Source organism: Anopheles maculipalpis, chromosome 3RL (assembly GCF_943734695.1).
Source record: "Anopheles maculipalpis chromosome 3RL, idAnoMacuDA_375_x, whole genome shotgun sequence".
Lineage (NCBI taxonomy): Eukaryota > Metazoa > Arthropoda > Insecta > Diptera > Culicidae > Anopheles > Anopheles maculipalpis.
Window position 1 is genome coordinate 53,133,020 of NC_064872.1, and position 16,708 is coordinate 53,149,727.

A 16,708-nucleotide genomic window follows, 5' to 3' on the forward strand; every position below is an offset into this window, starting at 1 on the left:
CGTTTCTCTTCTATGTATGCTATTATCTCCGCCTTAGCTCTTTTTATCAATAGTTGATGCACAGACTATCTTTTCTTTTGTTTTGTTGCCTTTTCTTTTTTTTTGTTGCCAGATGCGTTTTGTAATGTGTTTACGAATATTTACCCTCAACCTATTGATAATAAATGGAAATTATCAATTTAAAGTTATCCTTCCTCAAAAAAAACCAAACGCATGCAACTGTTTAAAAAAATTTACATGCGACTTACGTGCTGGGACCGCGTTACCATCGCTATCTATTAATTTCCATTCCAAATTAGGATATAATCTTCAATAAAAAGAAGACAAACATATGCCTCACGTCCACCTTTACACGAACAGAGTTAGGGTGAAGGAGAGGAGTTCACCGCACTTATTAAAGAACATATTTGGTAGAATGGAAGAAGGTGGACGAATGATTTGGTACTTGTGGTAATATAGAGTAACAGCAGAATTGAAACGAAAAGAAGAATACATGCATGTTTTCATTTGACGACAGTGATGAATTAGATTCATACTTAATTAGTAAGCATCTTAAAGGTAATGTTTTTTTTTTTTGTTTGTAGAATTTAACGTTCAAAACTGATTGGTTTGTGTGTTTTTTTTTCACAATTTTCATGTCAAAACTGTTCTTTTGATTCCTTTTTTTTCTTTGTTCGTTTGTCGAAATGTACATGAATGTTTTCGCGGTTAGATTCAAACAGTTGACGACGTTGTATTAACTAAACAGTTTCAAACTCTACACATAAAAAAAAATCAAATCCCATTCGGACTGTCCCCCCCTGTAAGCCGGATTGACTATCCAGGTTAGAGGTGAATCAAATCAAAGAAGCCAGAAATAGCTGTTCAAGAGTTATTGAGGTTTATAATGCCAAAGAAAAGAATGATTTTTTCCTAAATCTACGCAAAATCGATAAAAGATTCTCTTCACTTCATGGACGAACAACATCGGTTCATTTGATGCATTGTTAATTCATTTAGACTATGATCCACCACACGAATCAAACTAAAAAAATCGGTTTCGGTTGTGCCACTTTTGTTACAAGTAACGAATATCGATAGCACAGATAATCTGATGATGGCATATGACATATCAGAAATGAAGAATGCACTCTTCACTTTCCACATGATGATGCTAAACATAATAACTAATTCCTTGTTCAACGACAATACAAGATAAGAGTAATGTAAATATACGTTTAATCTTCGGGCACATTTGTTTTCAGATAAGGTATCCTGTTGTTTGTTTATGAATGTTAAAATTAGACTTCGATGTAAATTAGGCTCCACAAACAACTAAGGTTTCACGAAAAAAAAATGTTTTGCTTTAAACGAACGGGTATCTTTTTCTTATTATTTCTCTCTCTCTCTCTCTCTCTCTCTCTCTCTCTCTCGCTTTCTCTTTTAATTTTTTAATTCACACATTTTGTTTATGTTGGCAGTGCGAAAAAAAAATCAACGCAACAACGAACGTATTATTTTGCTTCGTTTCGCAGGCAATAACCAGAGAACAAAGTGCTTTGCTTTCCATCACACGTTCAACTGTTCCAGTGACAATATAGGTTTTTTCTTCTTCTGTGTAGTTGTTTCCTGTTTCCTTCTCTTCTGTACCGCAGATTGTTTGTTTTTTGTGTGTTGCTATTGAGTCACTTAATGTTTAAGTTTAAATTCATGAAATAAACAACCTTAAAAGATTTATTCTTGTTTTGTTTAACTTTTGTATGAAACCAAGAAAAAACGGATAAAGGAAACGGATAAAAATGATAACATACACATAAAAGTAGGTTTAAATTTATTACAATTTTTAAATTTTGTTTCCGTTTTACTATTCATTTGACTCACTTTTACCTATAATAACACGGGAAAGAAATACAATAAATAAAAATAAAACAATGGTAAAAACGAAATACTACCGCCGGCCTTTGTATCGTTCGTTTGAAGCGAACTTGAAATACGGTAGTTTTAAACATATTTACTTACCGACTAAACGAGGAGCTCTGGCAGATGGAAGGAAGCCTTTCGTACCATCCGGACCTTTCGGTGCACGAATGACAGTTAAGCGAGGTCCGCTATCATCGACGGAGTTCAGCTTGATACGGGAAATCAGTCGTTCCGGCCGTGGTCCATTAGCATCATTTATTTTAACAACATTGCATGCCGAAGTTTTACCGTTACGCTGGACGCAAGAAAAAACAATCTTGGTTAGATCATGTTACAAATTGTTATAGAAAATAACAGCAAAGCATTTATATTTTTTTTGGGAGCAATACTTGAATCGAGGCTACATTTTGTTTAAAGCTATGATGATGGTACGCATACTATACACTTGCCTGATTAGTGACGATGGAAAATTCCACCGTATCACCCAGATAGAGGTTAGCGTTGCCCTGAACATCAGACATGTGGAAAAACAGCTTTTTTCCTTCCTCCACTTCGAAATCCAAAAATCCAAACTGCCCCTTAATTGAATCAACCTTTGCCTGCTTTTTAGTACGAACGGGAGCAATCTGGGAACGAAATCGTTAATATAATCGTTAATTGTACGATTATATACATCTTCTGGTAAATAAAGCCTATCATCTACCAGTACGTACCTCCATTGCACGATTTAGCTCATCGATCTTGAACGTTACCACATCATCTTTCTGCAGCAGATCGCGATGGTTCTTCAAACTAGTAATACCGAACTCATGCGTTGACAGCGTGTCGCCATGTTCGTTCTTCACCTGTACCAGCCCACTGTACTCCACCTGCTCCGGATTGATACAGCGTAACGGGCGCAGTACAGATCCATTGAAGCTTGACGGTAGAACTTTAGGCTGCTGAATTGTGCCTTTCGGCAGTACCTTAACGTTCTCTGCCGGGATGCAATTGCCGGCATTGATGGCATTACGGGTAGAGAGCGTGTATTCCACTTCCTGACCCAATTCTAGAGTATTGCTATTACCGATAAAGTTACTAAAGTGGAAAAACACTTCCTGATCGTGCTCAACCGTTTCAATGAAACCAAAATTTTCCTAAGAAAACGATAAAATAGGAAACATTCCATTGATTAGTCATCAATCGTAATAAATCTAGTAGAATTTTTTGTTCTCTCCCCCAACTAACTAACCTTCAAAACTGCAATGAATCCATGTTGAATTTTTCCCGGTTTTATGTTACCATTGGTGTAGTTGGACTTCGTTACCGAGTTGCCATTGGTTCTGGAACCGTTAGTAAGAGCAGAGTTTGGTGATTGCGACGATTGAACAGAGCCAATCGTAAGCTGCGTATCTACAGCAATTGGAGATTGCTGCTGCAATGGTTGTTGTTGGAGCAGAAGTGGCTGCTGTTGCAGTGCCTGATGCGTGTTGGAAGTGATCTCCACAATGTTCGTTGCGATCAACTCTTTGTTACGTTTAACCTATAATTACATTTAAAAAAAAAACAGTAGTTTATATCAACCTGCACTCACTGCATCCATCAACGGATAATAAGCCATGCGATAGTTATACCTGACAAATATTGAATCTGACTTTATCACCCACACGTGGTGGCTTATCACAATCTTTCAAGAAATACATTATAGTCTTTTTGTTTGGGCCGTAGGTAATAACGCCACCCTCGGTGCGTTCTTGAGATTTGATAGGACTTTTCGGTGCCTCGCGTGACACGACGCCTTCAATGTTGCTCTCGATAAGCGTCTCGAATTTAACCGTGCCAATCAGCAAATGCTTGATACGGATTGCGCTCTGACGGTTGTTGGCGAAGCTAGAGCCAGGATCCTGAATGACGGTAAACTCAACTTCGTCATCAATGCAAATTTCGCGACTCTGCAACAACAATAAAATGGTATGAAAAAAAAACCAATTAGCAACAAAGCGAAATGACATTATGTAGCTTCAACAAATTTCTCTCACCGTATCCAGCACTTCCGTAAAATGGAAAAATAATCGAACACTGCGTTCGACGCAGCGCAAAAAACCGAATCCTTCCTTCAGCGAAGCCACAACGCCTTGTTCGCGCTTTTCACCGCTCACTTGGAATGTTTCGTCCAGCAGAGAGATTGAGGTGGCCCGTTGCAGCTGATCGCGACGGTCGGTCGCTAGCAAAAACTGTACCCAATCACCGTGGCGCAGCGTGTAGTCACCCTTCTGATCCTTGTCACCGAATGGCACTTCTACCTCCGAGTGATCGGCAGCACGATAACGTATACGTCCCGGGAGCGGATCGTTTGTTTGCTGGCGAGCAGGATTATTGCGATCAAGCGGCTTTAGCACCTGTCCCTTGTAGATGGTTGTATCGACATCCTCGAAGATAACTGATCCGGGTGGCAAACGGGCAATATTGCAAGCTACCTCTTTTCCCTGGTAAAAAGATGCGAAAACGATACACATTTTTGTAATGCATTTTCAGCTGAAAGAGATTAATTTCTCACATCAAACTTACATTTCTGGTTTGAATAATAAATTCCACATCATCACCAGGACGAAGTTCGATAGTATTGTCCGCCTCGGAGAAATGGAAAAAGATTTCTTTCACCACATCTGCCCGCTCTATAAAGCCGAACGTATCCTTCATAGAGCACACCACACCACGATACTTTACCGGATGAGCCGGGTTTTCCAGTCGAATGTGACAAGCTCCGAGGTTACCTCTGCAAAAAGAAAACAACGATCAAAATTATAAAACAGATCAAATTCATACTCAAGATTGATAAATTGCCATTATTACCTTTGATTCGTAGCTATCTGAAAGCTAACCTTGTCACCGGAACGTAGCGAAACGTTCCCTTCGACATCATCTTTGGTATACGGTAGGAAGAAACATTCGCCCCGGTTTTCGTAGCTAATCCGCCCAGTTGTAGTGTCGCTCGAAGTTGTCGAGCTAGTGGTACCGGACGGGGCCGAATCGCACTTCAGCTCGGTCGTAACGGTGCCGGTAACGCGCTCCTCCGACAATACTACCTCCGGTGCGATTTTCGTAACCTGGCTAGCGATCGGCTTCCCGGTGCGTCTATCGTACGTCATCTCGAACTCCACCGGATCACCTATCTTCAGATGTTCGATATTGCCACCAAACTGCGAGAAGTGGAAGAAGAGTCGAGCCTGTCGCTCACAGCACTGAATAAACCCGTACGAATGCTGTGAAGAGGAATGAGGACAAACATGTATCAAACTGAAATGCTTACACCCGTGAAAGCAGAAATCATACGTACTAGCAATTTTTCAATGATGCCAGTTTCGCGCGTTCCCTGGCTAGCGTCGACACCATTGGTGGTCTGGCCGGTCGAGTAAGCATTGTTCGCATTGCTCATGTTATTCGGTACGCTCATCATGGCGTTCGCATTGAACACCCCGATGGTGCCCGTTGTGCCAGCGTTACCCAGCACACTCATCGCATCGCCACCGCCAAACACACCTTGATTCGGGGCCGCCATCGTGGTCGTTTCGATGCTGAAGGTACCGATCGGTGGGAATACATTCGATGGATTTATGGACTGCCGTGGAGCAGGAGGTTGGTTCGTTTGGCCACTATAAAACACGTCGCCCCTTGGGCCGTATGCAACGTAATCCATGAAGGATGCTGGAAGGAAAAGACAATAACTATCAATTAGCATAAAATATTAACAGACAATTTTCACTACTATTCGTTACGAATATAATGTTAGAAAACTAGACTTTACATTGCTTACATTTTTTTCCAAATTCTCAAAGTCCTCATAACAATCAATAATTTAACGCCATCTTCTGCTATGTGCGCTTTTTTCATATCATGGCCAACTATGAGCAGATGGGTTTGATAGTACGGCGCAAGCCGTCATACTTAAAATAAATGAACAAAATAACATGAATAGATGAGTTGCCTTGACAATGTGAGGCACTGATCCATAAGCGGAGCTCACTTTTTAACAAATCTCTACAGTTAAGAAGCTTTCCAGCTCTTTGGAAATCGTTGTGGATGTTCAAGGTTTTTGAAAAATCAGACAGCAGTGATATTTTGCAACTATCATAGAACCTAATTTAGTTGGATTTCTTATCAATTGCTACTCAAATTTAGACAAACGAAATCAAATGCCTAAATATGGTTAAACTGACAAAATATAGAGTCAACAAAGTAGACTCTAGTAGACTGGTTTCATAGTATTCGGTTAGATAGAAGTGTACAAGGCACTAGGCACTATCCTCGACAACAGATTAACACTTCAAAACTATCTTGACCTGCTCATTTCGAAAGCTTTGCGTGTTCTAGGATTTATGCGTCGTTTGAACAAAGATTCCAAGGACCATCTCTGTTTGAAAACATTTTATTTTACAATTAATGTGCAGTAGATCATTAAGAGGTAGGCAACTACTAAGACCAGACATTAGAAGTAGAACATTTTGTGCTAGCGACCCGATCATGCAAATGGTGGACGCATATAACAATCAAGAATCGAAACTGATTTCCATCTGACGACTAATCAACTCAAAAGTAGTTTAAGACAACTTCCTTAACGTTTCTTCTATGCTGTTTGTTACTGTTTATTTATATCAACATGCATTCATTGTGTTCTTGTTTTCCGGTATAGGTCTCTTAGTTTTAAAGTTTTCTGTATGTGTTATGTTATGTATATCTATAAGCTAGTAATGTATTGGTAACAAAGTTCGTCGTCTAATTTACTTACCATCGGCAGAACGGAAAGGCTTCGTTTGGCTTCCCATGCTGATACGAAACAAATATTCTCCCGTCTTTTTAATGAATCTGAGCTGGTGCAGAAGAATTAATCAATCAGCCAACGAGACGAGCGTTGTCTTTATCGACGATTTTTTTTTCTTGCGTGAACACTACTCCGAGGGTGGACTAATAGTGAACCACAGTGTACCAAATCAGACACTTTTTCGTAGTATTAAAAAAAATGATTCTCTGTCCGGAGGGTCGACTCTTCTTCCACTTCACCCGTTCACAAATCGATGTTCAATGATGGACTAATGTTTGACGCTTAATAGATTTGTTGTACGCAAATCAATACTACAACTAAAACTGAAAAAAGTCTATTCGTTCACCGTTAGCGCTTTGGTTCCGTTCCGTTTCCGTTGTTACTACTTTTTTGTGGAGCGTTTTTTTTACGATCGTTGATCAAGATTTTTCCTCTTCTGTACGCCGCCCCACACATAAACTTCACAATGCTTTACTTTGCTGCCTTTATTTCGGGCACAACACTCACACGTTTGACAATTTCGTTTCACAATTTGTTAGCAATGTTTTTATAGTTCACTTGATTTGCCTCTCATACGTGTCTTCTACTACACACAACACTCATCTTACGCTAGCTTTTCTGATGATTTTATTACTTTTAGTTTAGTAGTTTTGCATTGTTTGTTTGTTTTTTTTTGTTTATCGCTTAGTTTGGTTTCCGTTTTTTATTCACAAATCAGCCTTATCAGATAATCGTGTGTAGGTTTTGCGTATGTATGTGTGTGTTTGTTGGATTTAATGTGTGTTTATATGCTTATGTTGCAATTACACAGTTGTTGGGGTTTTCGCCTTGCTTCTCGGAGCTGTTGTTGCTATCCTTTGCTTAGTTTTAGCAAATGCAAATCTATCACCGTACGTTTGGGTTGGTGGATATAAGAATACGTTAAGCAAGAATTTCACTAGTCACTAGTCAGGACCGACCGGAAATACACATTTTTTTATCGTTTCGATGGGAACCAATGAGCGAAGAGAAGTGACCGTTTGAGGCCGGTTTTACAAGAATGCGAGAACTTTTTTAAATCTCGGCTTGATTAGGAATAAGCGATTATTCCTACTTCAAATGTTCATTTATTACTTCACGCTTGTTGGGATTTTCGAATCACTTACTTAACTTTTACTTTACACAATTTTTTTCACCAAATTTGTTGATGGCTTTTTCTACAGTAAGGATTGGATGCGTAACGTTGCGAAAGAGGTGAGTGCTTAGCATCAATCGGGTACGTTGTTGCAGCTTTAAATTTTACCGGCAAAGCATGCGTTGCTACGATGAACCACAGAAGTTTGAATTGAATTCACAGAAAATCACACTTCAATTTCATTTACTACTACTATTCTTTATTGTTCCACTGTTGTTGCTGGTTTTGGTTTTGGGCTCCAAAATGTTTTGAATATTTTATGCACACGGCCAATTGTTTTGGCGCAGGTCACCGAATTTATACAACAAATAGCGGGGCGGGGATATATGAAATTATATGCAGAGATTCAACACGCAACGCGGAACGACGTTTTTCACCGGTTCGAAGGATGCGGATGCAGGGATAGGATTGGGCATCGGAACGAATCTTCACGGATGCACTGGTAGAATTAATCGTGTGTGCTCTTATTGTTCGTACCAACGCGGAACGGCAATTATCCTTCAACGCACGATTTCATGTAATACACACACTTGACGAAGTAGCCGAGTTGCGCTAATGCTCATCAAAATGCGTTGCGATTTACTTTGCTATTCGAACAACAAGTCCATGACGATTTTTTAGTGTCCTTTGCGCACACCCACTATGCTACGATTTTTATTTGTATTTGTCTGCCTTGTGTTGTTTTGGTTACGGTAAGCCTAACTTAGTTTCACTTTAATAAACATATGCTTACTTTGTTATATTTTTTTTAAATTTTATCACAGAATGGTTTTATTTGTATGTTTTCTCTATCACTCCCGCTATATCTTTTGACTTTTTTTTTGCGTGTTTCCACTGTTTCGAACACCGCTGCCACAGTCGCTGCGGTTGTTGTTTTTTTTTAAAGACAGTCTTGCTTTTCCCGTTTCCCGCTCTACCACCAACAAGTCTTGCGTGTCGCCTTATGTACGCACGTTATCAGTCCTTTTTTTCTTCTTCTTCAAACGATCCACACGATATCTTATCCGTAGGCGAATTCACGTTTTGTAGCACTGTTTTAACGCACACCGCGCTCGGTGATCTGAACGAGCAAAAGGATCAGTTTGACAGGATGTTTTTAATCATGCCTGGCCGCTCTAAGCGGGGCTCGTTCGTAATGGTTTTGTTTCGTCTGCTAGTCAGTGTTCTAACATGGGGAAGTATACTTATGTGCGTGTTTTATTTTTCTTCTCTCTTCACTAGACACTGGGAAGTTCGGAGATTGAATAATTTTCGCCCATAAAGTGTAGCTCAGCTATGATGTAAACTAGTATGTTTGCAAAGCGACAAATATTGCTGTACGTTGTATTTGAAGTAGGTTTTCCTCCTTGTGTCACCAATTTTCACTACTTTCGATTTTTTTATTGTTGGATGCACTTTGGAAACTACGGCACTGTTTGATTACACTTTCGTGATGTTTTCCAACAAAAAAACGGATCTTGGTACTGCGAACGCGAATTTTTCGTTTTGTATTTTTCACCGTAGCACAAAACTGCTCGTTATGAATCCCGTTTGCTATATGATCGATGTGAATGTGAGTTTGTACTTGTATATTACACGTGAGAATTCGGGGTTCACAAATACTTTTTTCCAACGCACATATTACACTTCACAAAACCCGTACGCACCCGCTAACAACCGGTACGCCTTGTTTACATCCGCTATATTTCTGTTGAGAGTCAAAACGGAACAAAGCTAAATGGTTAGACAAAACGATGATAAATTTGAGGTTCGATTTTTGGCTACTCACGTTCACATAAAACTCCAAACAAAAGAAACCGAACTGAACTGAACTCTAATTGAGCACGTTCCGGCTGCTCGTAAGGTGCTGTCGCGCGATCTGTTCGAATTGTGTGTATTATGATGTTGCGTGGTACAAAATCGCTTAAGACGTCGTGTGTGAATTTGCTTTTGGTGTTACTACTCGTGTTGCATTTACTTCAAACGCTTCCTTCCCGGCGTACTGTTTTGGTCGTCAAGCAAATATCGGTTCCTGCTGTCTGTGGTGGTTAATGTTGCTGTAAATTTTTTTTTTGTGACTGCTACTATGGCTAGATTGATGTCGTTTGTTCCTCGTTTTTTTTTTCTTGTTTTGTTTCAATGTTGCTGATCTTATTAATTAATATGACTGCTGATCTTTCGTTCCACCTTCCGGTCTTTCGAGGTGTCGCGCAAACAAACGCTGCCTTCGTGATAGGGTATTAACACCGTCTGGGTTCTCGATCGACTATTTCGCAACTGGACTGTGGTCGGTTGCCGCTGTAGAATCACTACCGTCGTTTCTATGTTACCCCTTGCGCGCCTGCTTCGCTTGCTTGCGTGCGGAACCAAAATGTCGTGAATGCGTGCTAGGTTGTCCTTTGTGTTTGTAATTTTTACGGGGTTTTGCAGGGATGTTTCTGTGGTACGGAATGCTTTGCTATTGGCCTCACTTCCTCTCTCTTCCTTTCTTTCGGCGAATATTCAACCGTATGAGCACACAAACCGCAAGCACTCACACTTTTCAACTACTTCGAGTTGTTCAAGTAGATTGAGATAAGCGCTTTCCGCCTTAACTTCTGCTGCGTATTATTAGTTTCGTTTCCCGTCCCTGTGGTCGTGAATTAGCATATACCGCATATGATTCTTTTCCGTGCTGTTCCGTAGCTCGTTTTGACGAAATAAAAAAAGATGAAAACTGGAGATCACAATTTTTTACGGTTCATAAGGCTTTATATGCTTAGTGTGTGTGTGTATTATTTCACGCTCGTTCCTTTCTGTGTTCGCTTGCTATTATTGGTAGATCGTTGACGCAGCTCGTCCTTTTGCACTTTTGCACAGTTCATGCGAATTGAAAACGTCGAATTACGATTGCTTGTGCATCGCCTTTCATCGCCTCTGCCCCGTTTTTATTGCGGATGCATATGCCTCCTCCTGCTAGGAATAGCTCAGCTTCGCTTTTGAATTTTCTTGGCTAACGCTTTTTTGTCGTCTTCCTTTTTTTGGTAAAAATTGTTGAGTATTTTTCCAGTTGTGATTCTTCAAAGAAACAATATTGATGAGTGTTGTTTGATTTTTGCAGCTGTTTTTTGTTGGTTTTGGAGTTGTTGGTAGATGTAGATTCGATTATACTGCTCTTTAGTCTAAAATAGCGGTTTAGTTACACAAGCTGTAAAAGAGAAGAACGCAAACAAGAAGAGATTTAGAACAATGAAGAAGCCTCGCAATCGGAAGATTTGTCATGCACGGGCTGCTCCCTAGGGTGGTGTTGGTTCGGTGGCGGTAGTCGCGGCAGGTGGTAAAGTGGTTGCAAAAGTGTGCAGCTTCGTCGTTTCACAGTGCGTGTGAAAGCTTTGACGGCTCCAATTTCTCCATTTTTTTCATCTTCGTTCACACACACACGCGCGACCCATCTCGCTTGCACGCACACACGTGTCCCTTCTATTGTCTCTTTCATTCATTCATCTATTTTTTCGGTACTATCGCTAGCACAAGGAATGGGTTTCACTTTTTCAATCCACGATACTGGTTGCGAATCGAACTGAACAGAAAATCTAACTATCGCACATTGTTAACTGTGAGCTTAACTAGATTTTGCGAGTATTTTTGTTGATGTACATACTAATTTACAAGCACAATTTTGATAAAGAAAAGACTTACCACGACCAAGCACACACTAACGACACAGTCAGCCATGTCATTTTTGTACTTGCTTCAGCGGCCGCCAGATGGCACTTGCGTATCGATTGCAATGACTGGGTCGGTTCATGATGTATTTGGCATATTGTATGAAAGCTTTCGCTTTAATTAATTATGAATATTATGATGTCCTCTTTATCAAAGGAATGCATTGTACATGAAAGCGACACGGTTAGAAGCATTTTATTACCCCAACGTCATTTTACTACTTTACTAAATAAGAGTGAATGCGTTGCCGAAATTGTTGAATGTCATATTGGATTGAAATTTGAAATTTTCGACATGCGGCACGGATAATCGAAATATTGTCAAACCGTTCGATTGGTTCAAAAAATGTACGTTGCATGGTACTCTTTCACCGCGTACGTAATATGTTTCTATTAAATTTGACTTAGAATTTACATACTAAAGAAATGTGATTTATTTCTTCTAACATCGCTCATCAAAGATGTTTCATAATCTTCAGTCGAATTTACGCTTAATTCTACAATGCCTTTCCCTAACGGTTCTGCATTGGTACTACAGCGCCGAAATCGTTTCCTTTTCTCGAAAAAGATCTCTCGTTTTCTCAGTTCCCTTCATACGAACAGTGCTACAGACTGTAAGGGCGTCACTGTTCCTATACGTGTGGGGAGGAGGGTAATAACTTTCTTTTATAAAAAATAATCGTCTTTCTATATCTATGGAATGTGTCAACAGTGCTAATCAGCAGTTTTTAAGAAACGAAAGTTAAACATCAATGCTGATTGCAGTTATATCTGGATACATCGTTTCACTTCACTGGTATGATATAAAGGAATAAATGGTAAATAAATGCTTATTGGCTTATGTAAAACGATTATCAGGATCTAATCAGTACAGAAAATGTGTAAAATTAGGTAACCCGCTACATTTACAGACAAATGCTTAGCAATGACTAATGCACCCGACTTGTATCGCTTAAAACTGCAAAGCCGTTGTATTGTAAATTTGTTCGTGTTTAAGCTGATCGGCCCTATATCTATTGCGGTATTAATATCCATCCTTTTTGCGTCCATCCCTTCTTACTATTGCTAATAGGATCCGGTGCTTAGTTGTGACTGTTGTAAATTAATCAATTAAACGATAGTTATTATCTTCTACTACACCAAACACATCACCACTCATCGATTGTACTCAACAAACATTCCATTTCGAGGTTATCAGTGCATTAGATTGCCGTACTCGTTAAGGAATGTGGCTGCTTCGAAGTCGTGTAGATTTTCCGTTGCACCACGATTATGCTGCTGCTCGCCGCCAAGTAGTGCTTCAGCATCTTCATCATAGCATCGCATTGGATATACCACACCGTCACCCATGCTGAAAAAGAAAAAAAAAACATGAAACCTCCTTATCGCAGCTCAACACCAATAACACCAACTTTTTCTAACTTCAATAACGTAAAGTGTGAGTGTAAAGTCGACAAAATTAACTTGTAACCATCGTGGGTTAATTAAACCCATTTGAAATTTTTATTTCAAGTCCTTACAAAAAAATACCGTGTTTATCAAATACTTTTGCAGGAAGATAATTATGACAATCCTTTGCTCGTACACGATTTATCTCACCTGCATAATCGTTAATTAGGTAGAAAAAAATGAAAGCAATATTATTAGCGCACTTAAAGGCAGTTTTACTTCCTACAGTCCAGCGTTCCACTTATGCTGTTATTCTGTCATTTGTACCTTAAGTCGTAGTTTTATTAAGTTTGGAAACGTTCGAAATCTATAATTTCCACATATTCTGCGATCGTTCATTAATTGTAAACGTAGTAGAAAGGCAGAAACATAGTTGTTTATGTAATATGTATATATCTATAAACTGAGGTTCTTATGACTAATCCTACGAAGAACAAAAATGTCTAGTTTTGATTACAAAATCCCACTAGCAGCTCTATTATTCAAGAGAGTAAGGCGATGCACAAAAGATGCAGAATTAGATGGTTTAGTGAGTATGACCCACGAGTGAGCAAAATTTAAAGGGGAGTTTTAATGCTTTATAACCATACTTTACAGGTCTCTGTCTACTAGCAACGATTAGCGCTATTTACTAAAGAGGTTGGGAGGATGCGAGGCTCTCTTTGGTTTCCTGCAGTCCCAAAGTGCCGTTTGTGCTGAGCTCGAGTCGACGGTGACCCCCGCCGTCCTTCGTTTCGTCGACGTGTTCTAGAACGATCGTTTGAGGAAGTTGGGGAACATCTACCCCAACCGTGCCATTCGCAACCGCACCGTTATAATTTTGATTGCCGCCGGTGATGGCGGTCAGTGGCGCTACCGGCGACCCAACTTCATGCGGTGAATTCGACGCTAAATGGTGCGACTGGGTGGGAAACAATATTCCATCCCCAAGGCTACAAATGAACGAAAAGGCAAACAGAGATATTCGGTCAAGTGGATGAAGTGGCATTTTAAAGACAAAGAGCGAGAGAGAGAGAGAGAGAGAGAGAGAGAGAGAGAGAGAGATAGAGAGAGAGGGATTCGAAGAAGGATTTTACACGCGGTTTACAAAAAAAAAGATATAAATGGAACAAATATTTTAACCTAATTAGTTCAAATGTTAAGCAGATCCCAACCAGGATATCGTAGTGTCCTGACCCATATTTCACCAGTTCATAGATAGTGCTAGGGCACTTTCATCAACATGCATAAGGATATATTTGGTATTTATGTCCCAAAACATTGTATGTACATAAAAAATCGATGTAAAGTGGGTTAAGTTCTGAATGGAAAATTATTAATCAAAGCTGTTGCGTTTTTTTTTTGTTCCACAGGATTAGTCACAAAACTCATTTTTGATCATTCAACATTTTCTAAGTGTACTTGTACTAAATAATTGCTTTACAACTAACAAACGATGCATAGCAGCATAGCAAAAATATATTGAAAAGTATTCAAAAAGGGGAAAGCTGGACAGTTAACCGAGCGATCGTAGCCAGTTGATCAGGGAGCACCGTTGCCCGTTTCCTTATCGAACAAATTTAAAGGAATGTTTAACACAATTGTTAGAGATGATTCAATACAGAAGAAAACGATCGTGCTCGAATGCAAGTGCAAAAATATTGTACCCCAATATTCACCGAGTATTGAGTGAAAATGTAAACTACCAACGAAACAAATTTAAGCGCACAAAGCAGACCTACCTTGTATACACTGGAACGAACCACAATCGCCAATCGTCGCCAAACACTTCCTGGAAGTTGTTCAGCTTTCCCAAGCTGAAACCATTCTTATCCGGTCCACCGTATCGGAAAATTGGTGTACGAAACGATTCTAAAATGAAAATGTAGCATAGCATAAGAAACTGGATCATTTGTTTTCATAGCTAACAAAAATTGAAATTTACCTAAAGTTGTCCTATTTAGCAGTACCAGATAAACGTGATAGCCGAAAAGGCTGACCAAACTGATCGCAAACATGATAGAAACAAAAAACAGGAACAAAATGTGAAATCTTCCATCGATTTTTCCCTACAATGCGAGAAACGGCAGTTAGAAAAGGTAATTGAACCCTTTGCAAGAGGACTTTTCCCTTACCGTCCACAGTAACTCCATGTAGGGAATGGTACTGCAGGCTACATACAAACAGTATAGCAGCGCATATCCCAGAAAAAGAATAAAGTATTTGTAGTTCGTAAAATTGATACAGTTGTTCACCCACGGACAGTGGTGATCTAGCTTGAGCACGCACACACCACACACGCTGCAGTGATGTGCCCGATCCGGTTTGATCAGCCGACATTTGTCGCAAAAGCGCACGGTTGCATTTAATGTTCTCGTCACCACGGGAAGCTCCTTTGCAAACGATTCCAGTATCTGCTTCTGTTCCTCTTCATTCGTGGCACGCACTATTCGGTCTAGTTCTGCGCGCGGAACGCGAAACTGAAACAGGTACAAATAGTGAAAGGTTTATTGTTATCTTATCGCCAACCATTTACGATCCGCGAACGTTACTCAGCGTATACGCGGTGCAGTGGAGCGCAAACAGCGTTATAAGCAGCGAAGCTATGAGTAATCGAAACCTTAAGCCTCACTTACCCTGGAGGGAACTCTCCCAATGTCGGTGAATACTGTCTGGTAGTACGACCACAGAAACATAACCAGTACGCCATGGTAGAAGAGCAGGAACAATATCCTCTGAACAATGTTGGTGACGGTAACTGGATGCACAGAATGGTTAGAGAAAGGTTAATAAAACTGCACCTTTAAACTGAAAGCGGTGCTTACTCACAGAACGAAAGTTGTATCACAAACGCGTAGTATGACCAACCGATCACAGATGCGATGAATAGCACCGGAAACCATTTCATCGTACGAACGCAGCACACGCAACGCTCATTTCGTTCGCCATCGAACGTGGTTCGATGGTAATCATAGTTGTTTCCGTGAGCCATCGACATCTTGTAATCCTGTCCTCGTCACTGTACACCTGCGGCCTTCTATGGGTAGGATCGACGGTGACGATCCTTTTGCAGCACTTTCCTTGGTCGCCACAGTGATACGGAATGTGATGCTATCTGATGGTCGTGAATTTTACTTCCGATCGGCAATTTCGAAACGGAAAATGCGTTCCTAGTTTACTGCAGAAACCGATAAACAACGACAAAACTTTGCTGAAATTCCCATAATATTAAGAAATCTGAATGTCAGCTTCTTTTTGTTTTGCCAGTGTCAACCAAGGTGTGTAAAATAAAGCTGTGCCCTACTCTGAGTTTGTACACAAAATGGATTGCTTTTGTTGTTTATTCTGCCGTACAAGAGTTTCCATTTCGGCCCTGAAAGCAATACAGGAGAAAGCGTTCCATTTTTAAAAGTTTTGAGATCGAAAATTGTGTTGTGGATCGCGAAAGAAACGCGAAACGAAGGAATTATGTTTGTAAAGTAAAGTTTGGCAGCTACAACATGAGCGTCATATTCATAAAAGTGTAGACGCGGCTTATCAAATGTTTACCGCAAGCGGGTTTGAAATCGAATATTTGACAAATGGTTGTTTTCGAAGTGCAATTTTGACATTTGGGGCAAATGACCAAATTTGAACTAATATTTACAAACTGAAATTAAATTTTGCATTACATCGTTATTTGGCAACATCTCCAGATCATCAGATGTTGATGAAAAAACTGAGGAA

The 16,708-nt window shown here is 39.9% G+C and overlaps 3 protein-coding genes and 1 long non-coding RNA gene across 5 annotated transcripts; all 4 read right to left on the reverse strand.

The window, feature by feature from the left end:
- Positions 1 to 1,838: 1,838 nt before the first annotated feature.
- Positions 1,839 to 2,335, reverse strand: LOC126560776 (cold shock domain-containing protein E1-like). Its single transcript, XM_050216727.1, has 3 exons — positions 2,318 to 2,335; positions 1,999 to 2,215; positions 1,839 to 1,866 (listed from the first exon to the last, which is right to left on the reverse strand). The coding sequence occupies exons 1-3, from the start codon at positions 2,333 to 2,335 to the stop codon at positions 1,844 to 1,846; spliced, it is 258 nt and encodes an 85-aa protein (XP_050072684.1). The 3' UTR covers positions 1,839 to 1,843.
- Positions 2,333 to 6,735, reverse strand: LOC126561746 (cold shock domain-containing protein E1). Its single transcript, XM_050218055.1, has 9 exons — positions 6,665 to 6,735; positions 5,216 to 5,583; positions 4,732 to 5,141; positions 4,447 to 4,654; positions 3,918 to 4,364; positions 3,513 to 3,830; positions 3,131 to 3,421; positions 2,613 to 3,035; positions 2,333 to 2,525 (listed from the first exon to the last, which is right to left on the reverse strand). The coding sequence occupies exons 1-9, from the start codon at positions 6,699 to 6,701 to the stop codon at positions 2,337 to 2,339; spliced, it is 2,691 nt and encodes an 896-aa protein (XP_050074012.1). The 5' UTR covers positions 6,702 to 6,735; the 3' UTR covers positions 2,333 to 2,336.
- Positions 6,736 to 10,847: 4,112 nt separating this feature from the next.
- On the reverse strand, positions 10,848 to 11,607 carry LOC126563700 (uncharacterized). The gene is made up of 2 exons (XR_007607071.1): positions 11,529 to 11,607; positions 10,848 to 11,037 (listed from the first exon to the last, which is right to left on the reverse strand). It is a non-coding gene; the product is annotated as an uncharacterized LOC126563700 (long non-coding RNA).
- Positions 11,608 to 12,713: 1,106 nt separating this feature from the next.
- On the reverse strand, positions 12,714 to 16,098 carry LOC126562413 (palmitoyltransferase ZDHHC15-like). Of its 2 annotated transcripts, none has more exons than XM_050218924.1 (6): positions 15,812 to 16,098; positions 15,619 to 15,740; positions 15,118 to 15,462; positions 14,928 to 15,051; positions 14,725 to 14,854; positions 12,714 to 12,905 (listed from the first exon to the last, which is right to left on the reverse strand). In XM_050218924.1, exons 1-6 carry the CDS (start codon positions 15,978 to 15,980, stop codon positions 12,749 to 12,751), a joined length of 1,047 nt encoding a protein of 348 aa, XP_050074881.1. In that variant the 5' UTR covers positions 15,981 to 16,098; the 3' UTR covers positions 12,714 to 12,748. The 2 variants fall into 2 exon arrangements, with proteins under 2 accessions (XP_050074881.1, XP_050074880.1); XM_050218923.1 differs by lacking the exon at positions 12,714 to 12,905 and adding an exon at positions 13,635 to 13,935.
- Positions 16,099 to 16,708: the final 610 nt, after the last annotated feature.